Source organism: Diabrotica virgifera, chromosome 9 (assembly GCF_917563875.1).
Source record: "Diabrotica virgifera virgifera chromosome 9, PGI_DIABVI_V3a".
NCBI classification, from domain to species: domain Eukaryota; kingdom Metazoa; phylum Arthropoda; class Insecta; order Coleoptera; family Chrysomelidae; genus Diabrotica; species Diabrotica virgifera.
In genome coordinates, this window is record NC_065451.1 from 58,509,909 (window position 1) to 58,537,113 (window position 27,205).

Genomic DNA, 27,205 nt, shown 5'->3' on the forward strand with positions numbered 1-27,205 from the left:
AAGGCCTTTTCGAAGTCGATAAAACTCACATCTATATCTATTATTTTTTTATAGGTACACCATTTATTGCAGCACACAAAACACATATCTTATCAAAACACAGATATTTTTAATAACTGGAAAATGGTAAAAAAAATATTTAATAAAGTCCTACACATCTCGTTTTATCCAACCACGGTTGGATAAAACGGATTATAATATTTAATTTTTTGTATAAAATTATCTAAAACTTAATTTATATCTAAATTAAGTAGACATTAAACTGTATAGTAAAATTTACTCTTGAAAGAATAATATCGTCAGTATTGAGAAACTTAAAAATAGGCGTTTTTTATGTTTTATGGCAAAATGGGAAATAAGACCTTTTATTTATACTCCAGGCTGTGGGTGAAAAAACGTGATATAATTCAGGAATTTTTGAAACCTATCAGGTGTTGTAAAGGACGATGCCACGAATAACTTCTACTAAAATGTAACCAAAAATATTGTGCGCTTTTTTTTATATTGCGATTTTCATTTGTTAAATTTGAAATTTTTAAAGATTTTTAATTTTGCAGCTTAGGATATTGATTTTAGAGAAAAACCTTTTAATAGAAAGTTGTAGAAAATTAAAAAACCTACAATTTGAGCTAGGGTAAGTTTAATTTTGTTTATTGGTTATCGCAAAACAGCCTGCGAAAGGTCCAAAATGGCCGTTTTTACAATTGAATTATTTATTGTACAAATCATTTTTTTATATTTTTTAAAGCTTTAAAATGAAGATCTTTCAATTCCAAACATAAAAAAAGTTGTAAAGCCAGATTAACGAATTTGTTGCTTAGATATTATAAATTGTTTATCCTAAGAGGTCAAATGTCGAAGGCTATAACTTTTGAAAAAAAAATCGTACAGAGTTGGCGAAACATCCAATCTCCTTCTAAAGAGTTATATTTTCATATTATGATGTAAATAAATGCGTAACTCATTTTTAAACCTCTAATTTTTGGGTTTGAATATAAGGGGGCAAATTTCGTTAAAAACATTTAGAGCTGAAGCGGCCCTGTACATCTTATGAGTTTCTTACTTACAGATTAAAGTTGACGAAGACGAAACGAAGATTTATAAAAAAATAAAAATTTTCTACAACGAACTGAAGCCGAGATAATTGTTTTTTTTTTTTTTCTTAAATCGTAGTGCATTTATTTATAACAATTAAGAAACTATTTTACAGTAATTGACTAAAGAAAGACTTATATTAACTTAAAATAAATTTATTATAAAATATAATTACATTTAATTATTAAAAATTATTTTTAAAATCGGTGCTTTTGCGAACGGCCGAATTTTGCAAATCGCCCGGCTCGCTTCAAATCCGCGCGCTCGGAAAATTTTTACGTAACTTGTATTAAATTTTGACCGAAAACAATTTAATAATATTACCATTATAATATACAGTCTGTTTACCACTGTATTTGTTTTTCTTGATAAACTTTTATATGTGAAATCTCATTTCTGAAGAAATAATATTACAAAAATGATTCATATAATAATATATGAAATATATAACTATATTTTTAATTTTCTCATTGGTATATAAATATAATGGATCCAAGGAATCTCAAAAGCAATGTCAGCAAGAAATCTATCTGAAGAAGACTGGCAGAATAGACAGGCTTGGCGAACGGGAACCCAAAGGCGTATTACGCTGTGAACGGGATTTATATATATATATATATATATATATATATATATATATATATATATATATATATATATATATATATATATATATAAATATAATAATAATAATCATATTATACAGTATAAAACTTTTTCTTCTTGTAGTGACTATCCGTTTTGGATGTTCTCCAACATCCAAAACGGATAGTCACTACAAAAAACTACAAGAAGAAAAAGTTTTATATTGTATAATATTCTTATTGTACAATATAAAACTTTTTCTTCTTGTAGTGACTATCCGTTTTGGATGTTGGCGAACATCCAAAACGGATAGTCACAGTCACTACAAGAAGAAAATTTTTATATAGTATAATATTCTTGTTATACAATATAAAAGATTTTCTTTCGCCAACATCCAAAACGGATAGTCACTACAAGAAGAAAAAGTTTTATATTGTATAATAAGAAGTAACATTATTATTATTATATTTATATAACAATGAAAAAATTTAAAATATAGTTATATATTTCATATATTGTTTTATATGTATCATTTTTGTATTATTATTTCTTCAGAAATGAGATTTCACATATAAAAGTTTATCAAGAAAAACAAATACAGTGGTAAACAGACTGTATATTATAATAGTAATATTATTAAATTGTTTTCTGTCAAAATTTAATACAAGTTACGTAAACATTTTTCGAGCGCGCGGATTTGAAGCGAGCCGGGCAAAATTCGGCCGTTCGCAAAAGCACCGATTTAAAAATAATTTTTAATAATTAAATGTAATTATATTTTATAATAATTTTTATTTTAAAATAATATAAGTCTTTCTTTAGTCAATGACTGTAAAATAATTTCTTAATTGTTATAAATAAATGCACTACGATTTAAGAAAAAAAAAACAATTATCTCGGCTTCAGTTGGTTGTAGAAAATTTTTATTTTTTTATAAATCTTCGTTTCGTCGTCAACAACTTTAATCTGTATGTGAGAAACTCATAAGATGTACAGGACCGCTTTAGCTCTAAATGTTTTTAACGAAATATGCCCCCTTATTTCCAAACCCAAAAATTATCTCGGCTTCAGTTGGTCGTAGAAATTTTTATTTTTTAAAAATCTTCGTTTCGTCTTCAGCAACAAAAATCTGTAAGTTAAAAACTCATAGGATGTACAGGGCCGCTTCAGCTCTAAATGTTTATAACGAAATTTGCCCCCTTATTTTCAAACCCAAAAATTAGAGGTATAAAAATGATTTACGCATTTATTTACATCAGAATATGAAAATATAACTCTTTAGAAGGAGATTGGATGTTTCACCAACTCTCTACGATTTTTTTTTCAAAAAGTTATAGCCTTCGACATTTGACCTCTTGGGATAAACAATTTAAAATATCTAAGCAACAAAATCGTTAATCTGGATTTACAACTTTTTTTATGTTTGCAATTGAAAGATCTTCATTTTAAAGTTTTAGAAATATAAAAAAATTATTTGTACAATAAATAATGCAATTGTAAAAAACGGCCATTTTGGAATTTTCGCCGGATGTTTTGCAATAACCAATAAACGAAAATTAAACTAACCATAGCTCAAATTGTAGGTTTTTTAATTTACTACAACTTTCTATTAAAAACTTTTTCTCTAAAATCAATATCCTAAGCTGCAAAATTAAAAATCTTTAAAAATTGCAAATTTAACAAATGAAAATCGCAATATAAAAAAAGCGCACAATATTTTTGGTTACATTTTAGTAGAAGTTATTCCTGGCATCGTCCTTTACAACACCTGATAGGTTTCAAAAATTCCTGAATTATATTCTGAAATCGACCTATTTTTCACCCACAGCCTGGGGTATTAGGACTAGGTAAGTATATCAGAACAAAAGTCACATAAAAATATGTTGTTTTTCTCTGCAGTATGATAAAACCCTTCATATTTCTATTTAAAAAATTAATAGGCCAACAAATAAATAAGTAGATAAAACGGGACATAAGAAACTGTATTAGTATAAGAGCTGTGAGACATTTTTGAGTAGGTATTTTAGGCAACCTGAAAATTTTTCAGGTGACTCTTCTATTATAGCCTAATACAAAAATGCCGGTCTGGCTGGAGGGTAGCGGTTATTTTCCCCAAAGATCTCCCCCAAAATTTAAAAAAGGGTAAAAATTGTTATTACAAAAAATATCATTAATATGACTTGAAAGTAAATTTAAATATTCGAATATAAAGAAAATAAACAGGCCAGGCGATTTGAGGACGATTTTAACTCTGCAAGATACATGCATGGGCGCCCCAGGATTATTTTCAGGGGGTGCATCTGAACTTCAGAAGATTTCATCTGAATCTGTACATACTATTAACGAGTATAAAATATACAACTATACACTATACATGCATAGCTATGTACATTCGTTCCGGACAGGGAGATGCAATTGTTATTTTGACAGGGTATTTTTTTAATTTTAAAAATAAATATTCTACAAAAGACAGGTTTTTTTGGTGAAATTTTCCAATTGCCATGTGATCAAACAAATTACGCATGCATATAAATGAAAACCGCTATAAGTAAGCAGCGGTGTGAGAAACAGCGTATACCGATAACTATTTGCGTCCTCTGTTGTAGTTGAGTGAGTCCGTTCGCTCGAGAAAATCACGTGACCTGGCGATATCCATGTTGTTGTGCCTCGAAACGTTAGAGTAATTATTATATATTTTATAGTTTTTTAAGTAATTTTTCTTAATTAAAGGAAAATAATACGTACTATACAATAGATTTTGCAAATATGATAGAAAAAGACAAATTTGTTATTATAAATATATAGGTAGAAAATATAAAACTATAAACTAAATTAATTCGGTGTCCGAATCTTGTACTTCTTCTTTAAACTCCTCATCTGAGCTTAAATGTTTATTCTGTTCTTCTTCATCAGACTCCCTCGAGACTCAGATTCCTCTTCTACATGATCTGTAAATAGTTGTAATATGTATTTAGAATTAATTAAAAATTGATCAGTGAATAATTAATTGAGTTGCTACGTATTCTCTGTTCTTTTATACGGAGTCGAAGCCTGGACAATCACGGGCGCATCTGAAGAAAGACTTACCATTGTTGAGATGTGGTGTTATCGAATAATGTAAAAAATATCATGGACACAACACTTAAAAAACAAGGAAACATTAAGAAAGATGAAAAAGGCAAAAGAAATACTCAACACTACGAAGGAAAGAAAAATGAGCTAAAATAAATATTCATTCTCTTCTCCTTCGTCAGACTCCCCTCGAGACTCAGATTCTTCTACCTGGTCTGTAAATAGTTGTAATATGTATGTAGAATCAATTAAAAATTACCAATGCTTAATACTTTTCCTTATATAACCAATCACATCACGTTTTTTATTTCTTAGTGTAGGTATGACCAAAGTAGCTCATGTTTCTTTCCTTCATAGTGTTGAGTATTTCTCAACATCAATACATTATTCGATAACTCCACATCTCAACAACGGTAAGTCTTTCTTCAGATGCGCCAGTGATTGTCCAGGCTTTGACCCCGTATAAAAGGACGGAGAATATGTAGCAACTCTACTAGTTAATTACTAATTAATTTTTAATTAATTATAAATAGGTACATATTACAACTATTTACAGATCATGTAGAAGAGGAATCTGAGTCTCGAGGGGAGTCTGACGAGGAAGAAGAGAATGAATATTTAAGCTCAGCTGAGGAGTTTGAAGAAGAAGTACAAGACTCGGACACAGAATTAATTTAGTTTATAGTTTTATACTTTTCTACCTGTATATTTATAACAATAAATTTGTCTTTATCTATCATATTTGCAAAATCTATTGTATAGTACGTATTATTTTTCTTTAATTAAGAAAAAGTTACTTAAAAAACTATAATATATTATAATAAATACTCTAACGTTTTGAGGAAAAACAACATGGATATCGCCAGGTCACGTGATTTTTCTCGAGCGAACGGACTCGCTCAGCTACAACAGAGGACGCAAACAGCTATCGGTATACGCTCTTTCTCACACTGCTGCTTACCTATAGCGCTTTTCATTTATCTGCACGCGTAATTTGTTTGATCACCTGGCAGTTGGAAAATTTCACCAAAAAAAACTGTCTTTTTTAGAATGTTTATTTTTAATATTAAAAAATACCCCGTCAAAATAAAAATTGCACCTCCCTGTCCGGAAGGAATGTACATAGTTATGCATGTATAGTTGTGTATTTTATACTCGTTATTAGTATGTACAGATTCAGATGAAATCTTCTGAAGTTCAGATGCATCCCCTGAAAATAATCCTGGGGCGCACATGCAAGTATCTTGCAGAGTTAAAATCGCCCTCAAATCGCCTGGCCTGTTTATTTTTTTTATATTTGAATTACTTTAAAGTCACGTCAATGATATTTTTTGTAATAACAATTTTAACCCTTTTGTTTAACTTTGGGGGGGATTTTTGGGGAAAATAACCGCTGCCCTCCAGCCAGACCGGCATTTTTGTATTAGGCTATCATGGAAGAGTCACCTGAAAAATTTTCAGGTTGCCTAAAATACCTACTCAAAAATGTCTCACAGCTCTTGGACCATATCCCGTTTTATCCAACTTATAAGTGTCCCGTTTTGTCCAACTCAGACATTTTTCAAAACCAAAGTGGCTGCTGGGCTGCTGCCTAAATGTGAAAGTAAAATTAGGTAGAATAAACATGAGAATATTCGTTAATGACTGCTTAATTAAATGTAAGTCACCGGTATTATAATTTTATATATGTAGGCAGTATACTGTAGAAAACAACGCACTTAAAAGTACAAAGTATCAAAAAAATAGAGTCAAACAATTCTAAACTCCAACTTTTCATCAAATAGTGGCATCGAGGTAAAACGAACAGAGAATCTTAAAATGACGACTGATAACAAGTTTCTGTCGTTGTCCGATTGATAGCACCACTAGTTGGATATCTAGGCTAGGTATCCCGTTTTATCCGACTATCCCGTTTTATCCAACTCTCCCCTATCTTTAGAATATCACAGCTTTTAGAACTCGTTTTAAATTGCCTTACTTGTTGTAGTGTAAAAATATGGGACTATCCGTATGCAAGCTTGCTGACAGAGATTTGATGAGAACAATGGAATCATCAATCCGTTTCGGAAAAGCAGTGCTGATAGAAAACGTCGGCATAGAGCTAGACCCTGCCTTAGATCCAGTTCTACTCCATCAAGTATTTATGCAGAGTGGTACTTTGGTGATCAAATTGGGCGATGTTGTAGTACCGTACGATGACAATTTTAGATTGTATATTACAACTAAGCTACCAAATCCACATTACACTCCAGAAATTTCTATTAAAGTACTGCTAGTCAATTTTACGGTAGTATCCACGTAAGTTAATTTTCAGTGTTGTATTTGATGTTGCTGGTTTACGTTATTAGGTTTAGTATCTAGTTTTGTTTATATAATTCTCATACATACAGTGAGGACGTTTGAGTTGGAATAAATTCATTATCTGGAGAAGGGGCGAATTTGGAGAGAAATCCTGAGACAGGTCGATTTTTATTTTTAAATTATGACTTTTTGGTATATATCATACTAGTGACGTCATGAATCTGGACGTGATAACGTAATCGATGATTTTTTTTTAAATGAGAGTAGGGGGCATGTGATAGCTCATTTAAAAGGTTGTTTAATCCTCTATTCCGTGCTATAAACTTTAATATAATTATTTATACAGGGTGTCCAAAAAAATTTTGCAACTAAATTATTTGTGACGAAAAGAAGAATGCATGTAATTCAGTTATTTCAAAATATATTTTAGTGCCGTCAGCAAACAGAAAGAAATATTTATTTGACAAATAAACATTGTTTTCCGCTTAAATTCAATGTTAAAACTGCCAACCGCCTGTTTCTTTAGTAGCTTAAACATTAAATTTGAGCGAAAAGCAATCTTTATTTGTGAAATAAACATTATTACCTGTTTTTCTGACAACAGTAAAATGTATTTTGAATTAAATAAATTGCTTACATTCTTTTTTTTATGTAAATTAATTTAATAAATTTTTTTGTACACCCTGTAAAAATAATTATGTTAGTGTTTATATTACTGAATAGGGAATTAAATAACCTTTCAAATGAACTATCACACGATCCCTACTCTCATTTAAAAAAATCATCGATTACGTCATCACGTCTAGATTCATGACGTCACTAGTATGATGTATTTACCAAAAAGTCATAATTTAAAAATAAAAATCGACCTGTCTCAGTATTTTTCTCCAAATTCGCCCATTCTCGAGATAATGAATTTATTCCAACTCAAACGTCCTCACTGTATAATATAGACCAGGTCATTTAGCACTAAAAACAACCGAATAAATAAATTTTTAAATACAGCACCTAGAAACTTGCAGTTTTTTGCATTATGTTCAGGATGAAGTCAGGAAAAAGTCTAGGATACAAAAATGGGTGGAAATGCATAATTGCACTGTAAAGTGCATAAAATTCGTCCAAAATTGCATAAATATAAAAAATAAAGTCAAAATGCGTATACTAAAAAACAAAAATTTATTATTTGGGGGCTTTTGGGGTCACTGAATAAGATTACGCAATCAGAACTGGCCCCCGGATTACCCAAATGGGTGCAAACGGATTACGGGGGGGGGGGGAGGGTGTTTTGAGGTCGCCAAATACGAATATGCCATCAGAATAGACAACCGGATTACCTCAAGGGACATCATCTTCTGGAGTTTCGAGTGCTTTCGGTATTAAATTGATGCAAACGGATTACTTCGGGTTTCTAAGGTCGCTAAACACGAATATGCTATTAGAATGGAACTTCGGAATACCTGGTGCCCAGGGTCGCTACCAGGGCACGTCATCTTTTGGGGTCTCGAGGCCTTTTGGCATTTAATTGATGCAAATGGATTATTGGAGCGTTTTTGGGGCCGCTAAATACCAATATACCATCACATCCTACCGCCTGTGCACATGGTGACCAAGGTCACTACAAGGGACGTCATATTCTGAAGTTTTAAGGAATTTCGGCATTAATTTGATGAAAGTAAATTACTCGGGGGTTTTTGAGCCCGGTAAACACTAACATTCCATCAAAACCATCATAGAACCTTGTGCCCAGGGTCACTGCAAGGGGCGTCATCCGCTAGGCGAAGTTTTCTATACTACATTGATGCAAACAGATTACTTATAGGTTTTTGGGGATGCTGAACACGAATACCCCATCAGAACAAACACCAGAGGACTTGGAATCAAAATCAGTATGCTAAAGAACAAAAATTTATTATTTGGGGGTTTTTGGGGTCACTGAATACGATTACGCCATCAGAACTGATCCCCGGATCACCTGGTGCCCAAGCACACAGCAAGAGATGCCATCTTCTGGAATTTCGATGGGTTTCAAACAGATTACTTACGGGTTTTTGAGGTCGCTAAACACGAATATGCCATCAACACCGACTCCCTGTGTATCTGGAGCCCAAGCTCACTGCAAGGGGCGTCCTGTTCTGGATTTTGAGAGATTTCGGCATTAAATTGATAAAAATAGATTACTCGGGGGTTTTTGAGTCGTTAAACACAAATATGCCATCAGAACAGACCTCTCTATCACCTGGTGCCCAAGGTCACTGCAAGGGACGTCATTTTCTGGAGTTTCGAGGGCTTTCGGTATTAAATTGATGCAAACAGATTACTTACGTGTTTTTGGGGTTGCTAAACACGAATATGACGTCAAAATTGAACTCCAGAGTATCTGGTGACCAGGATCGCTACTAGGGCACGTTATCTTCTGGAGTTTCGAGTGTTTTCGGCATAAAATGGATGCAAATGGATTACTCGGGAAGTTTTTGAGATCTCTAAACACGAATATACCATTAGAAGTGACCCACGGAGCACATGGTGCCCATGGTAACTGCAAGGGACGTCATCTTCTGGAGTTTCGAGAAATGTCGGCACTAAATTAATGCAAATGGATTACTGAGGGTCTCTTGAGGTCGCTAAATACGAATATGCCATCAGAACCGAATCTCAGAGAACCTGGTGCCCAAGGTTATTGCTAAGGGCGTCATCTTCTGAAACTTCGAGATTCTTCGGTACTAAATTGATGCAAACGGATTACTCATAGGTTTTTGGGGTTGCTGAACGCCATCAGATCTCACCTTCGGAGCACCTGGTGCCTAAGGCAGGTCATCTTGTGAAGTTCCGAGGGTTTTCGGCATTCAAATGATGCAAACGAATTACTTGCTAATCGGATTTTGGAGTTGTTGAACACGGTCAGAACAGACACCAGAGCACCTGGTGCCTAAGGTACGTTATCTTTTGTAATTCGATAGTTTTCGGTACTAAATTAGTGCAAACTAATTACTCTTGAGTTTTTGGGGTTGCTGAACATGAATATGCCATCAGATCCAATCCACGCAGCATCTGGTTCCTAAGGCAGGTCATCTTCTGGAGTTTTGAGTGTTTTCGGTACTAAATCGATGAAAACAGATTACTCGTAGGTTTTTGGGGTTGCTGAACGCCATCAGATCTCACCTTCGGAGCACCTGGTGCGTAAGACAGGTCATCTTGTGAAGTTTCGAGGGTTTTCGGCATTCAATTGATGCAAACGGATTACTTGCTAATCGGATTTTGGAGTTGTTGAACACGGTCAGAACAGACACCAGAGCACCTGGTACATAGGGCACGTCATCTTCTGGAGTTTTGAGGGTTTTCGCTACTTAATTGATGCAAATGGATTACTCATGGGTTTTTGGGTTTTCTGAACATAAATACGCCATCAGAACAGACACCGGAGCACCTGGTGCCTAAGGCACGTTATCTTTTGTAGTTTCAATAGTTTTCGGTACTAAATTAGTGCAAACTAATTAATCTTGAGTTTTTGGGGTTGCTGAACATGAATATGCTATCAGACCCAACCCACGCAACATCTGGTTTCTAAGGCAGGTGATCTTCTGGAGTTTTGCGTGTTTTCGGTACTAAATTGATGAAAACGGATTACTGATGGGTTTCTGAGGTACCTAAACACGAAAACGCCATCAGAACAGACACCGAAGCACCTGGTGCCTAAAGCACGTTATCTTTTGGAGTTTCGAGAGTTGTCGGTACTAAATTGATGAAAAATGGGTTACTTTTAGGTTTTGGAGTTGTTAAACACGGATATGGCTTACATAAGGAATTCTGGAGTGTCTTGTGATTACGGTAATCATTAATAACGTCACCGCATAATAACACTCATATAAAAAAATTAAATGGATCAACATAGTAGAGTTCGTATTCCGCAAACCCAAAAACCCATGAGCAATTCGTTTACATCAATTTAGTACCAAAATTTTTCTTAACTCCGTAAGATGATATACCTTAGGCACCAGGTGCTCCGGTGTTTGTTCTGACGGCGCATTTGTCTTCAGCAACCTCAAAAACCCATGAGTAATCCGTTTGAATCTATTTAATGTCAAAAACCTTCGAAACTCCAGAGGATAACGTGCCTTAGGCCCACTTGCTCCGGTGTCTCTTCTGATGAGCGTATTTGTGTTTAGCAACCCCAAAAATCCGTGAGTAATATGTTTTACATCAATTGAGTACCTAAAAGTTTCGAAACTCCAGAATATGACGTGCCTTAGACACCAAGTCCTCCGGTGTTTGTTCTGATTGGGTGTTCGTGTTCAGCATCCCCAAAAACCTATAAGTAATCTGTTTGCATCAATGTAGTACCGAAAACTTCGCCTAGCGGATGACGCCCCTTGCAGTGACCCTGGGCACAAGGTTCTATGATGGTTTTGATGGAATGTTAGTGTTGACCGGTCTCAAAAACCCCGAGTAATTTATTTTCATCAAATAATGCCGAAATTCCTTAAAACTTCAGAATATGACGTCCCTTGTAGTGACCTTGGTCACCATGTGCACAGGTGGTAGGATGTGATGGCATATTGGTGTTTAGCGACCTCAAGAAGGCTCCAATAATCCATTTGCATCAATTAAATGCCGAAAGCCCTCGAGACCCCAAAAGATGACGTGCCCTAGTAGCGACCCTGGGCACCAGGTATTCCGAAGTTCAATTCTGATAGCATCCCAGCAAAGAGACCGACGTGTTAATTATGTGAATTTTGGGTACATTTGTCACCAAATGTACCCAATACGTGAAATTGCTTACGTGAATTTCACGTGAAAATTTGGTTGGAATGTCACATTGAAAATACGTCTTTAATTTACGTGAATAACTCGTCTTCAATAGACGTGTTATTTACCTTAAATAGTAATAAAATCTTTCGGGAAATTCACGTTGCAAATACGTGTTGATTAACATATCTTTTAGGGAATTTATATATTAGTATTCACGTGAAAGATACGTCCTCGGTTCACGTAAATAATTCGACCTTAATTAACTTGAATCACGTACCTAATTATTATCCTCATAATATGATATAAATAAAACAAGCATATAAAGTATTAACAATGTATTTATTTAGTAGAATTGAGACTTTAAAACATTTGTCCTGTATAATTATTATACAAGATAATGAACCAAAAATGGTACCGACCTAAAGACACATTAAAAAATTTGCCATCACAAAACACAACACAGGTCACTTTTTATTTCGAGGAGGACGCTTCGACACTTTCTTGTTTTTTCTAATTGCATCATGGCACTTCAACCCTCGAGCAGTGAGGTAAACGTTAATACGAAAGACATTATTATAAATAAACCCGCCTAAAATAAAACGAGGGAAATAAAGTTCTTCACGTTTCACTTTTTGTTGTGAGAAATGTGAGAAGCCAAGCCAGAGAAGCTGATAGATATTAGAGGTAATGATCATCGATTATAAAAATCGATTATTTTTAAATTACAGTTAAACTATTCTATTTACTTTAAATTAGTATTACGAATTTTTTTTGTTTTTAAATTTCTTCTACTATTAACTAATTGGTCTTACTAAAAATCTATTTCAATACCAGAATAATATAAAAAAAATAATCCTATCGAAACGTATCTATTATTCGATAAATCGATTAATTTAGTTTTCGAACCAACTATGTTAGTCACGTGATGGTATTTAAAGGAGGAGAAAGGCTTGGTAGTACTTCATCACCGCGCGCGATTTGAAAATAAGACTCAACATCATTTTTTAGCTCCTGTGATATTTTTAAAGAAAAAAATAGCTTCAAATCAAGATCGGATTGAAATAATTATGCTAAATGATCTTAAAAGCGAAATCATAAACTTTTTGTTTAAATATTGGTATTATTTACATTACTTTTACGTGAAATACTTTCATCTAATTTTTCTACGTCCATAAAATACAATGAGTAAAATTCAAGCGATACGTATTTAACCAACACCGTTGTAAAATTTTGTTTCCAAAATATTTCTCAAAATTTAACCAAAGGAAGTTATTTCTGTTTCGTGATTATTACGTGAAATAAACGTACCTTTGCGATGTAACCAAAATTCACAAATATTATAAAAAACATGAACTATATTCGTCATTATGATGTTATATTATTCTAATGTCAAACATGTATACAGAAAGCACTAATATATAGGTGAATGATTTGGCACTGAAATACGTTTTTTTCCCGTCATAAATCACCGAGTTACGTATTCGTTGAAATTTGCCGTAAATTTAACGTAATTATCACGTAATTGGGCTCAAGTCTGTTTGCTGGGATATTCGTGTTTAGCGACCCCAAAAACCCGTAAGTAATCCGTTTGCATTAATTTAATACCGAAAGCACTCGAAACTCCAGAAGATGAAGTCCCTTGAGGTAATCCGGTTGTCTATATGGCATATTCGTATTTGGCGACCTCAAAACACCCCCCCCCCCCCCCCCCCCGTAATCCGTTTGCACCAATTTGGGTAATCCGGGGGCCATTCTGATTGCGTAATCTTATTCAGTGACCCCAAATAATAAATTTTTGTTTCTTAGTATACCGATTTTGACTTTATTTTTTATATTTATGCAATTTTGGATGCATTTTATGCACTTTACAGTGCAATTATGCATTTTCACTCATTTTTGAATAGTAGACTTTGTTCCTGATGTCATCCTGAACATAATGCAAAAAACTGCAAGTCTCCAGGTGCTGTATTTAAAAATTTATTTATTTTGTGCTAAATGCCCTCGTCTAAATAGGTTCATAACAATCGACGACCTCTTTCGATTCCCAATCGCCATTGTTCTCTATCGTAACACATGTCTTCGTTCAAGCCTCTTTCTCTAATTTCTCTATATATTGTGTCCCCATGAATTGTTTCCATATGAAAGTTCTAGGGAGGCGAATGCTTTTTCATAATCAACGAAGGCAATGTATAAGCTCAAATGAATATTAACTCCATTAGAGTTCTGACTATGAGTAGATGATCCGCTGTACTGTAACCCTTTCGGAATTCTGCCTGCTCTACCGGTTAATACCTATCAACCTTCGACGATAACTTAGTAGTTATTATTCTCATAAATAGTTCGGACATTTAGGACAGCAGGAAGATTGGCATATAGTTCTTTAGATCTCCCCTGTCACTTTTTTGAAGAGAATTATTGTCAAATTTTCTTTCCAATCGTCTAGGACTTCTCCTCTATGAAGGCATTCGTTGAAAAGATTTTTCAATCCTTCGAGAATAATTTACTCCCCTCCTTCAACAGTTCGGCAAGTATTCCATTTGGACCCGGAGCCTTAGTATTCTTGTTTGCCATAACTTGTTTACCATATTTTGTTTTATTTAGAAGGGAGTATTAGGCAGTACTTCTGAGTTGACATTTATTTTCTTTCTCTTAAGATTTTCCTTTGCAGTGTTATCTGGGTTATAACATATCTTAATATGGGCTAATACGGAAACATTTCTAGTAGTATATTGGGTAAGCATAATACTCAAAACTAAGGTAACTACTGAATTAAAAATAAATTATGGAAATTATGGTCCATTATTTCTCTAAAGAATTTTAATTTTAAAAAATTTACTATACTTAAAACCTGTATTGTCTTTTTAGTGGCTTGCAGGACCAATTGTTGGCTTTAGTAGTGATGCAAGAACGACCAGATTTGGAAGAACAGAGGAGTCAAATTGTCGTTAGTATAGCAACGATGAAACATGAGCTAAAAGAAATACAGGACCGAATTCTTTATAAACTAAGTTCATCAGAGCTTTCGCCAATTGAAGACCTTGATTTCATTATAACTCTAGAAGCTTCAAAAGTGAAGAGTGAAGATATTAAGGTAATACAGAGTTCAATATTTTATTTTCAATTATATACTGGGTTGGGATAAAGTATGGAACCAGGCAAATATCTTTGAAACGAAAAGAACAATATTTATGAAACTTTGCATGCAAGTACAGTGACACAAAAGGCATCTGTTGCCATATTTTTTGTTACTATTCCACTTCCGGTTTAACCGGAAATACCCCTAACTTATTTAATTTAAATGGCACACCCTATATATTTTTGCAGATTGTAAAAGAACTTGTTATTTTTAATTCAGACATACCAAATTTGGTAGAGACAATTTGTTAAAAAGTGTCTGTAGATAATTTTTTGTATTAATACAACATAATAGGAAATAAAGAAGTACCATCTATACTGTAGACCAAAATTGTTGTTTACATGCACTGCATGACTTATTTGAATTTAGTATAGTAGGTAAAACTGTTACTGAACTAATTGACAGAAATAAGTTTTATTAAAAATGGTTTATTTAAGTGGAAAAGATCGTATTGAAATATTAATGATAATAGGTTATGGTGAATTTTCATTCTTTGGAAGTGAATTTTCCAAATCCATGGATTGGACGTAGAGGATTCATAGAGTGGCCCGCTCGTTCTCCGGACCTCAACCCGTTATATTTTTTTCTCTGGGTTATCTAAAATTACGTGTTTACGTTAGGCGACCAACATGCTTGCAGGATTTGAGACAAACAACAATAATTGATGAATGTGAACTACCTAATACGTGGAGAAATCTTGCAAAAACTGACTCACGAATTTATTTATAGGCTTGCACGTTGTCAGGAGGTGAACAGCAAACATTTTCAACATTTGAAATTATTTTTTTTTTTATTTTTATATCATTGGTCTAAGGTAAATAAATTAACCTATTTTTTAACTGTAAAGAGATTTATTTCTTGTTTTAATAGTTTTTTCTTCCAAACTTGGTATGTATGAATTAAAAATAACAAGTTCTTTTAAAATCTGCAAAAATATACAGGGTGTTCCATTTAAAGTAAATAAGTTAAGGGTATTTCCGGTGAAACCGGAAGTGGAGTAGTAACAACAAATATGGCATCGGATGCCTTTTGCCTCAATGTACTTGCATGCAAAGTTTCATAAATATTGTTCTTTTCGTTTCAAAGATATTTGCCTGGTTCCATACTTTATCCTTTATAATGTGGAGTTCGAATCGGGGAAGAAACTATTAACAACATCAGATATGCAGACAACACCGCGATCATGGCTGAAAATATCGAAGATCTTCAATTCCTTATAGATCGAGTCACTAGAGAATGCTCCAATAACGGACTTAACATAAATGCAACAAAGACAAAGTTACTTGTGGTTAGTAAACAAGACGTCGGCCCTATGCAACTAATTGTCAATGATGAATCAATAACAAAAGTTAACCATTTTAAATGCCTAGGATGTTGGATAAACGAGACACTAAATCCGGATGAAGAAATTAAAACTCGTACAGAAATTGCAAGAGGAGCATTTATGAAACTTAGATCTATTCTGAGCAACTCTCAGCTGAACTTACAACTAAGAATCAAGTTCCTAAAATGTTATGTGTATCCTGTATTACTATATGGATGTGAAATCTGGATCATGAAGGTTAACATGATGAACAAATTAGAAGCCTTTGAGATGTGGTCGTATCGTAGAATGCTCAGAATATCATGGGTTCAACGCATTTCAAACAGAGAAGTCTTAAACAGAGTAGGTCAAGGCGAAGGTGACTTAATGAAGATGATAAAAAAGAGAAAACTTGAATATCTGGGGCATATAATGAGAGGTAGCAGATACAGGATGCTGCAGTTAATAATCAATGGAAAGATCGACGGAAAAAGAGGAATTGGTCGAAAGAAATATTAATGGCTCCGAAACCTTCGTCAATGGACTGGCTTATCAGCAGATCAATTGTTACATGCCGCACAAGATCGAGAACGATATCGGCAAATTGTTATGGAAGCTACCCACGCCTAAAAAAATTTGGGCACGGTACTTAAAGAAGAAGATACTTTATCCCAACTCTGTATAAAAATGATCAATAATGAAAGATGAAGAATAGAATAGAATAGAAATATGCCTCATTGTCACTGAAAAATATACAATTTTATGGACAAAGTTTGCAAAGAGTCAGAAAATAACAATAACAAACACAATTTATGTACTGAAATTACATAAATCGTCAATATTTTAAAAATAAAAGAATGAAAATAAAACAAAAACAATATATTATTACAAAATTTAAATACATTTCGATAAGTTTAAACTGCTGCATATTATGACAAGCAAAATAATATAGATAAAAGAATTTTAGTTATTTGTATATAAAGGTACTATAATTTCTTAGTTACCTATTCATTAAGAAACTCTTCTACTGAATAATAATGGTCTTTCAGATAGAAATGCTTTTGTCATTTTACGGAACTTGGGAAAAGATGTTGCAGATTTAACTTGCAAAGATAGATGGTTGTATTCCGGTTGGTGTATGGCGGAATTTAATTAAAACGACAAAGAAATAATGTATACAACGACGGTAATCTGTTTATTTATTTGGTGTGAACAAGCGGTGTGTTGTTGACCTCGTATCGACAATCGAAGGGTGTGTGTTGTGCAAACGCTGAGAAGAGACTAGCCTCTAGGTCCTCGAAACCCCACTGTTATGCCAATTCATTTGCGGTTTCTTAGTTAAACCAGAGAAAGCCATAAATTGGTAAACTTTATGGATTTCAAGAATTTTGACATAACGAGGCTGGGGACATCGTAATCCATTAAGAAGTGTTTCTTTGAAAGGAACATTAATCTTATACAATCTGTTTAACGTTTCGTTTAACATCTGCTCTGTGTTTACCTGTGAATTTATATGACTCATATTAGGTATTTCGTTTTGCGAAAAGTTATTAAAAATAAAAATTAAAATTAGCAGAAAATAGTAATTACAGCGTAATGCTATATACCCCTCTTCGAGTGACGAAGACGATAAATACTACACAATATATAATACATATTATAATGACAATTGAAAAATAGAAAAAAATAAAGAACGCAAAGTTTATACGAGGAGGACGAAAAATCACTTAATACACTGTGAACTAACACTTTCTTGGTAGCTTCCGGTAAATATTGCTCTTCTGTTGTTTGTTTTGCTGGATACTGTCATTTCTTTTGTTTCGTGATGGGTAGAGTCGTGAAGCTCGTACGCTGGTTTCAATCTGTCTATGGAAATTGTTGACTCTTTTCCATTTACCCGGAGACAAAAGTCTTGTCGCCTCGCTTAACAACTGGAAAAGGCCCGTGATATGGGTTTTCTAAGCTGCTTTTGATTGTATCACGGCGGATGAAAACGTGAGAGGTGGTTTTCATGTCTTTGAAAATGAAGGTACTTTTGGATCCATGATGCGACGGTTGCGTAGGACGGAGGTTTTCGAAATGGTTTCGAAGCGTTTTTAAATAAATGTGAGCATTGTCGTCGGTGTTTCTTTGTGACGAAAACAATAGGTCACCTGGCAAACACAATGGTTCTCCGTACACGAGTTCGGCGGCTGAAGTACCTAAATCTTCTCTCCACGCTGCTCGTATGCCCAGTAACACTGAAGGTAGGCTTTCGGTCCATCGGATGTTTTCATGACATCGAATTGCTGCTTTTAACTGTCGATGAAACCTTTCTACGATACCATTTGCTTGCGGATAATAGGCGGTTGTCCTTAAATGGGTAGTTCCAGTTAATTTGCATATTGACTTGAAGAAATGCGATTCGAATTGTCGGCCTTGATCTGTTATGATGCGCTTGGGAGTGCCGAAACGAGCTATCCAACCAGAAAAAAATGTTCTGGCTACTGTGTCTGCTTCTTGATTAGGCATCGGGAAATCTTCTGGCCAACGTGTGAAACTATCGACACATGTTAAACAGTATCTGCTTCCTTCTGAAACCGGCATCACTATAATGTCTATGTGGACATGTTCGAATCGGCTGGAAGGTGGTAGAAAACTTCCAGTAGGTGAAACAATGTGTCGCGATATTTTCGATTTTTGGCACTGTAGACACGCTCGAGTCCATTTCCTCACATCTGATTTAATGGATGGCCAAACATATCGCTGTGTGATCATCTTCACAGAACTGTTGACTCCGGGATGTTCTAGGTTATGCATGGTGCGAAAAATTACCATTTGAAGTGGTTTCGGTACAAATGGTCTGGCTATAGATGTTGATATGTCACAGTACAAACTCACGTTTTGTTCGGAAATGCCTATTTTCTTCATTTGTAGTGATGTTTTCTCACTTAAAAAAGTTTGCAGTTCTGGATCAGTTTCTTGTGCGAGAGCTAAGTCAGTGATGTCGATATTTACCTTGATGCTATCGACTCGAGATAGTGCGTCTGCCACAATATTTGTTAAACCAGAAATGTGCTGAATGTTAGTGCAAATCTGTCCTATATAGTCTAAATATCTAAACTGTCTTGGACTACATTTACAGTAGGAAAAATGAAAGAATACCCATGAACGAACATATAAAACACGCTGTATTTTTCTGTCACCGTGTCACACAATAAATTGGCCAGCGGAAGTACATGTAATAATTATTATTACATGTACTTGCGCTGGGCAATTTTCTTTGTGACACGGTGACAGGAAAATACAGCGCGTTTTATAGGTTCGTTCATGGGTATTCTTTCATTTTTCCGACTGTATCTAGCTTCTGAGTAAAGGCGAACGTGATTGGTTTCTGGTCTGTGTATATCGTTATGTCCTTGCCTTCGATCATATGTCTGTAGTGTTTTATGGCCAGATATATAGCTAATAGTTCTCTGTCGTATGCACTATATTTCTTTTCGCTAGGTGAGAATTTCTTAAAAAAGAAAGCTAAAGGTTTCATACCTGTATCCGTTTTTTGTTGTAGTACAGCTCCCGCACAAAAATTAGAAGCGTCACAAGTGATGGAGATATCAACATCGTTTACAGGGTGGCTCAGTAAAGCAGCGTTAGCTAAACTGTTTTTGCAGTCGTCAAAGGCTTGGATTCGCTGTGGTGTCCATTCGCTTGGTGCTTTTCCTTTGACATTAACTTTTAGGGCATCATGTAGTGGTGCTTGTAGCTCAGCTGCATTGGGTATGAACCTTCGGTAGAAGTTTAACATACCTAGAAATCTGCGTAGGTCTTTCACTGTTTTTGGCTGAGTGATTCTTTGTACAGCTGCTACCTTCTCTTGTGGAGGTGTGAGTCCTCTGTCTGATACTGTGTATCCCAAAAAGGTAATCTCGTTTTTGCCGAATTGACACTTCGCTAGATTTATCACAACGCCAAACTGCTTGAGCCTTTTGAAAATCTCTTCCAAATGCGACATATGCTGCTCTTCGGATTCTGATGCAATGAGAATGTCATCGATGTAGGCGTAGGCGAAGTCTAGACCACGTAAAATCTCGTCTATGAAACCCTGGAATGTCTGTCCTGCGTTTCGTAAACCAAAAGGCATATATAAGTATTCGTACAGCCCAAATGGTGTGGTAACGGCGGATTTTGGTATGTCTTCGGTGGCTACTGGTATCCGGTTGTATGCTCTCACTAAATCTATTGTAGAGAAAATTGTCTTACCAGCTAGCGCCTGACCGAAATCTTCGATGTGCGGAATTGGATATCGACCTGGAACTGCTTTTTGGTTGAGACATCGATAATCTTCGCAGGGTCTCCATTCCTCACCTTTCTTCGGGACCATGTGCAGTGGAGTAGACCAGTTGCTTTTCGATGATCTTATGATGCCTAGTCGTAGAAGATATTCGAACTCTTTTTTAGCCCATTGCAGTTTGTCAGGTGCTAATCGTCGAAGCTTCGAAAAAACGGGTGGACCTGGTGTTGTATCGATGTGGTGCTTGGTTTGATGTTGAATGTCTTTCACGATACCGGCGGGTCGCGTGATTTCCGGAAATCGTAGCAGCAGTTCATGGTAACGCGACGCTTCCGCGATAGTCTTTACGCTGCCGTCGAAACACTCTTTAACGAGTCCCTTTGTTCGAAGGGTTGTCGTACTGTCTACTAAGCACTGGTTAGCAATGTCCACTAGGAGAGCGAAATGGGAAAGAAAATCGGCCCCGATAATGGGCTTTGAAATGTCCGCCACTACGAATCGCCACGTAAAATCACGCCGTAGTCCGATGTTTAATGTCAAGTTCACATAGCCGTACGTCGCGATTTTAGTGTAATTGGCCGCGTATAGTTCGTATGAAGTATTTCGCGGGCACCCTGTACATATTTTCGCGGGAAAACGCACAAAGCGGCTCCGGTGTCGATTAAAAATTGTTTTTTTGTATCACAGTCTGTTACGTAAAGGCGGCGAGACTTTGGGCTTCGATCGGATGCCGCGTTTACCGACTGCCCGCGACGTTTCCCTGATGCCTGCACGGAGGAGAGAAATTTTAAGCCTGGTCACCAAAACGGTAGTGGTACCAACAAATGTCACTATTACGTTCCCTGCTCTAGCTCCTGTCTCTAGGATAAGGTCTGCCTCTTGAGTTGCTGCGGTTTCGACGGTATGTGTTAGCTTGTGCTTGAGCATTTGACAAGCTGGATAGCTGGATTTTCATTTCAGCTAATTCGGCTGTCAATTTCTCTATGGTACATTCAAGAGCGTTAGAAGCTTCTGAAATTTGGGCTCTAGGAGCTATCGCTTCAGATATTGCGTCAGCTAGCTCGGCAACTGCGTCCAAACTAGCTTTAGCTTGAGTAGCTAGAATAGCCTGTGTAGACGCTGGCAGTCTACCTAACCACAGAGACCTTACAATATTTTCTGGTACCGTTGTGCATGCTAAAGACTGTAAATGTCGTAAGAACAGCGAAGGTCTTCGATCGTCCAGTTCTTCATGCTCAAGTAGTCTTTTAATTTTTTGTTGCTGTGATGCACTGAGTCTCTTAATTAATTCTGACTTTAATTTTGCATACCACTCTGTGGCTGGTGGTGAAACAATGATATCCCTAACTTCTAATATGTAGGCTGTGTCTAAATTGGCAACTATATAGTTGAATTTGGTTGCGTCACTTGTTATATTTGCCAGTGTAAATTGGTTTTCTACTTGCAGGAACCATATTTCAGGTTCGCTGGGCCAGAAAGGTGGGATTTTAACTGAAACCCGATCGACTGAAGCACTGGTGTTGGCACTGGTATTACCGTCCGTCATTTTCGATGTTCACTGTATATTATTAAGCGGCAAAAATATATTATTAACACTAACTTTTTTTAAATTTTCGCGGTGTTTTAAATACTCGCGGGGTCACCAATATTCCGGTTGGTTTATGGCGGAATTTAATTAAAACGACAAAGAAATAATGTATACAACGACGGTAATCTGTTTATTTATTTGGTGTGAACAAGCGGTGTGTTGTTGACCTCGTATCGACAATCGAAGGGAGACAAACCCCACTGTTATGCCAATTCATTTGCGGTTTCTTATACGGGGCATTCACGCTCTGATTTGTAGTACCACTAGTGGTACGACAAGAGAGAGAGAGAGTGATACTACTTTGTGGTTCCTCTAGTCGTACTACAACACCATTCACCACCCAACATTTTATCTTTCTAGCCGCCAAAAAAGGTCTTACCTTTCAGCCATCTGTTTACACGGTGGTGTACACTAAAAAATGTATCCAGTAAAGTCTATGCAAAATATAATTCGGAGGATTTGGGTACATAAGTTGAGGTTTCATAATTATTAAGCATGCCATAAGTTTCGTTTCTCTATCATTTGTCTAGGGCTGATATGAACTAATTAATTTTTACGACTTTTTAAGACGTAGGGTAGTTATATTCTATTTTAGTAAACTAAACTGGAGCTGGGATTTGCATTTAAAAATGAATAGTAAATTTGCATAAGATGCCAAAAGAAAATAGTTTTAGATTAATAAGAAACTGGTCTTTATTTACAGAAAGGAAAATGATTGGCCCCAACAAAAAGTAGATAATAAATAATCGTGTATTTTAATAAGGGTAATTTTTGTGACAGTTTATTTTCTATTAAATATTTGCAAAATAGGAATGTTGGCGTAAAGAAACTTGTAGACATCCCATACGTAATATACTGCGAGGCATAAGCTAGGGATAGGTATAGAAAATTTATGCTCATTTTCATAGTTGATTTTTTCGTGAACGGATTAACGGATCCCGCTAATTTTTTTTACTATTTTAGATATTTCTTTAGTATTGTTTCGCTATAACTTTTCCCATGCGTCACGATTCATTTTAAAACAAATTAAGTCAAAACGTAAAGTGAAACGTACGCCGATGTGTGTAGTATAATATATATAGTATACAGTATACAAAATGTATATACACATCGACGTTATGTTTTGACTTAATTTGTTTGAAAAAGAATCGTGACGCAAGGGAAAAGTTATAGCGGACGAACAATATTATCACAGTTGTGCAAAGATTTACTCAAACTTCTTTTTTGTACTTATACTGGGTGGAGGAAAAGAAATGTTTTTCTTATGTTAAGTTTGAAACACCCTATAGAGAAGACGAGGTACAATAATGCATCGGAATCGTATTATAGTCTTATGTTTGGTGAAATTTTTTTTGAATGTGCCTTATATCTTTAGAAACAAAGAAAATAGACGGTTTTGTATTTTAACTTGTGTTTTAACCGAAACTAAAGTTTGAGACACCCTTTAGGGAGGAAGAGGTAAAATGGTGTTTATGGATCGATACTATGTTGTAGTCTCATCTTTTGTGAATCATTTATTTTTAAAATTTTTCTGATATCTTTAATAACAAAGAAACTAGACCGTTTTACTATTTAATATGTGTTTTAACTGACGACTGCGATACGTGAGGAGGTCACGTCTTATCATACCACTAAGACGACATTATTTCCTATATATAGTGCGAAAGAAAAAGAGTGTTCAAAGAAAAAGAATATGTGTAATGTAACTCTCGATATTTAAAGAGCCTCCAGGTAGACACCGAATCCGTATTACTTTCAGGGAAATTCCACCCCAAAACATCATAGAGCCTCTATTAAACAATATCGTCTCTCTTAAGTTGTGCTGTGCATACCACTTACCTGATCGACAATCGTTTACGTTATGTGCCTTTCTGTTTTTAAAGTTTTGTTAACTGTTATTTGTTAGTGTTAATTTAGTTTTGTTTCAGTAAAAATACATGGTAAGGAGTAAAACCACATATTTTCTTTGTTATTTTCTTTATCTTTAGAAAGCTAAATATATCAGGGAGATTCAAAAAACAAAATGTTCACAAAACATAAGACTACAATACGATTCCGACCTATACACAGATTTGTACCTTGTTCTCTCTACCGGGTGTTTCAAACTTAACATAAGAAAAACATTACTTTTCTTCCACCCGGTATAAGTACAAAAAAGAAGTTTAATTAAATTTTTGCACAACTGTGTAAATACTAAAGAAATATCTAAGATAATAAAAACAAAAATTAGCGAAATCCGTTAATCTGTTCACGAAAAAATAAACTATAAAAATGAGCATACATTTTCTATATCCTTAACTGATGACTCTCAGTGTAGTGGAAATTTTTAATCCAACATCCAACATCGGCATTCACGCTCCAACTTTCTTTGTAATACCGCTAGTCGTACCACTAGTGGTATTACTAGTAGTACTACAACCCATTCACGGTCTGATTTTAGATCCAACATATCACTTTCTCTCTCTTGTCGTACCACTAGTAATACTACAAATCAGATCATGAATGAGGCCCTTTAGTTAAACCAGAGAAAGCCATAAATTGACAAACTTTATGGATTTCAGAATTTTGACATAACGAGGCTGGGGACATCGTAATCCATTAAGAAGTGTTTCTTTGAAAGGAACATTAATCTTATACAATCTGTTTAATACGGGGCATTCACGCTCTGATTTGTAGTAACACTAGTGGTACGACAAGAGAGAGAGAGTGATACTACTTTGTGGTCCCTCTAGTCGTACTACAACACCATTCACCACCCAAAATTTTATCTTTCTAGCCGCCAAAAAAGGTCTTACCTTTCAGACATCTGTTTTCATGTTGGTGTACACTAAAAAATGTATCCCGTAAAGTCTATGCAAAATATAATTCGGACGATTTGGGTACATAAGTTGAGGTTTCATAATTATTAAGCATGCCATAAGTTTCGTTTCTCTATCATTTGTCTAGGGCTGATATGAACTAATTAATTTTTACGACTCTTGTAATTTTTACGACTTTTTAAAACGTAGGGTAGTTATATTCTATTTTAGTAAACTAAACTGGAGCTGGGATTTGCATTTAAAAATGAATAGTAAATTTGCATAAGATGCCAAAAGAAAATAGTTTTAGATTAATAAGAAACTGGTCTTTATTTACAGAAAGAAAAATGATTGGTCCCAACAAAAAGTAGATAATAAATAATCGTGTATTTTAATAAGGGTAATTTTTGTGACAGGTTATTTTTTATTAAATATTTGCAAAATAGGAATGTTTGCGTAAAGAAACTTGTAGACATCCCATACGTAATATACTGCGAGGTATAAGTTAGGGATATAGAAAATTTATGCTCATTTTCATAGTAGATTTTTTCGTGAACGGATTAACGGATCCCGCTAATTTTTTTTACTATTTTAGATATTTCTTTAGTATTGTTTCGCTATAACTTTTCCCATGCGTCACGATTCATTTTAAAACAAATTAAGTCAAAACGTAAAGTGAAACGTACGCCGATGTGTGTAGTATAATATACATAGTATACAGTATACAAAATGTATATACACATCGACGTTATGTTTTGACTTAATTTGTTTGAAAAAGAATCGTGACGCATGGGAAAAGTTATAGCGGACGAACAATATTATCACAGTTGTGCAAAGATTTACTCAAACTTCTTTTTTGTACTTATACTGGGTGGAGGAAAAGAAATGTTTTTCTTATGTTAAGTTTGAAACACCCTGTAGAGAGGACGAGGTACAACAATGCATCGGAATCGTATTATATTCTTATGTTTGGTGAAATTTTTTTGAGTGTGCCTGATATCTTTAGAAACAAAGAAAATAGACGGTTTTGTATTTTAACTTGTGTTTTAACCGAAACTAAAGTTTGAGACACCCTTTAGGGAGGAAGAGGTAAAATGATGGTGGTTATGCATCGATACTATGTTGTAGTCTCATCTTTTGTGAATCATTTATTTTTTTAATTTTTCTGATATCTTTAATAACAAATAAACTAGACCGTTTTACTATTTAATATGTGTTTTAACTGACGACTGCGATACGTGAGGAGGTCATGTCTTATACCACTAAGACGACATTATTTCCTATATATAGTGCGAAAGAAAAAGAGTGTTCAAAGAAAAAGAATATATGTAATGTAACTCTCGTCATTTAAAGAGCCTTCAGGTAGACACCGAATCCGTATTACTTTCAGGGTAATTCCACCCCAAAACATCATAGAGCCTCTATTAAAAAATATCATCTCTCTTAAGTTGTGCTCTGCATACCACTTACCTGATCGACAATCGTTTACGTTATGTGACTTTCTGTTTTTAAAGTTTTGTTAACTGTTATTTGTTAGTGTTAATTTAGTTTTGTTTCAGTAAAAATACATGGTAAGGAGTAAAACCACCTATTTTCTTTGTTATTTTCTTTATCTTTAGAAAGCTAAAGATATCAGGGAGATTCAAAAAACAAAATGTTCACATAACATAAGACTACAATACGATTCCGATCTATACACAGATTTGTACCTCGTTCTCTCTACCGGGTGTTTCAAACTTAACATAAGAAAATCATTACTTTTCTTGTACCCGGTATAAGTACAAAAAAGAAGTTTAATTAAATTTTTGCACAACTGTGTAAATACTAAAGAAGTATCTAAGATAATAAAAACAAAAATTAGCGAAATCCGTTAATCGGTTCACGAAAAAATAAACTATAAAAATGAGCATACATTCTCTATATCCTTAACTTATGACTCTCAGTGTAGTGGAAATTTTTAATCCAACATCCAACATCGGCATTCACGCTCCAACTTTCTTTGTAATACCGCTAGTCGTACCACTAATGGTATTACTAGGGCCTCATTCATGATCTGATTTGTAGTACCACTAGTGGTACGACAAGAGAGAGAGAGTGATATGTTGGATCTAAAATCAGACCGTGAATGGGTTGTAGTACTCCTAGTAATACCACTTAGCGGTATTACAAAGAAAGTTGGAGCGTGAATGCCCATGTTGGAGGTTGGATTAAAAATTTCCACTACACTGAGAGTCATAAGTTAAGGATATAGAGAATGTATGCTCATTTTTATAGTTTATTTTTTCGTGAACCGATTAACGGATTTCGCTAA

The 27,205-nt window shown here is 34.8% G+C and overlaps 1 protein-coding gene across 3 annotated transcripts in view; it reads left to right on the forward strand.

Moving 5' to 3' along the window:
- Positions 1-27,205, forward strand: part of LOC114339168 (dynein axonemal heavy chain 1-like) — a 1,269,803-nt gene that overhangs the window by 427,011 nt on the left and 815,587 nt on the right. For all 3 annotated transcript variants that reach the window (XR_007700607.1, XR_007700606.1, XM_050661243.1), the window contains exons 13-14: positions 6,740-7,050; positions 14,665-14,890. Coding sequence is in view for 1 of the 3 variants with exons in the window: in XM_050661243.1 (XP_050517200.1) it covers positions 6,740-7,050; positions 14,665-14,890 (537 nt within the window). In the remaining 2 variants the exon portion in view is untranslated. The remainder of the gene's footprint in view (positions 1-6,739; positions 7,051-14,664; positions 14,891-27,205) is intronic.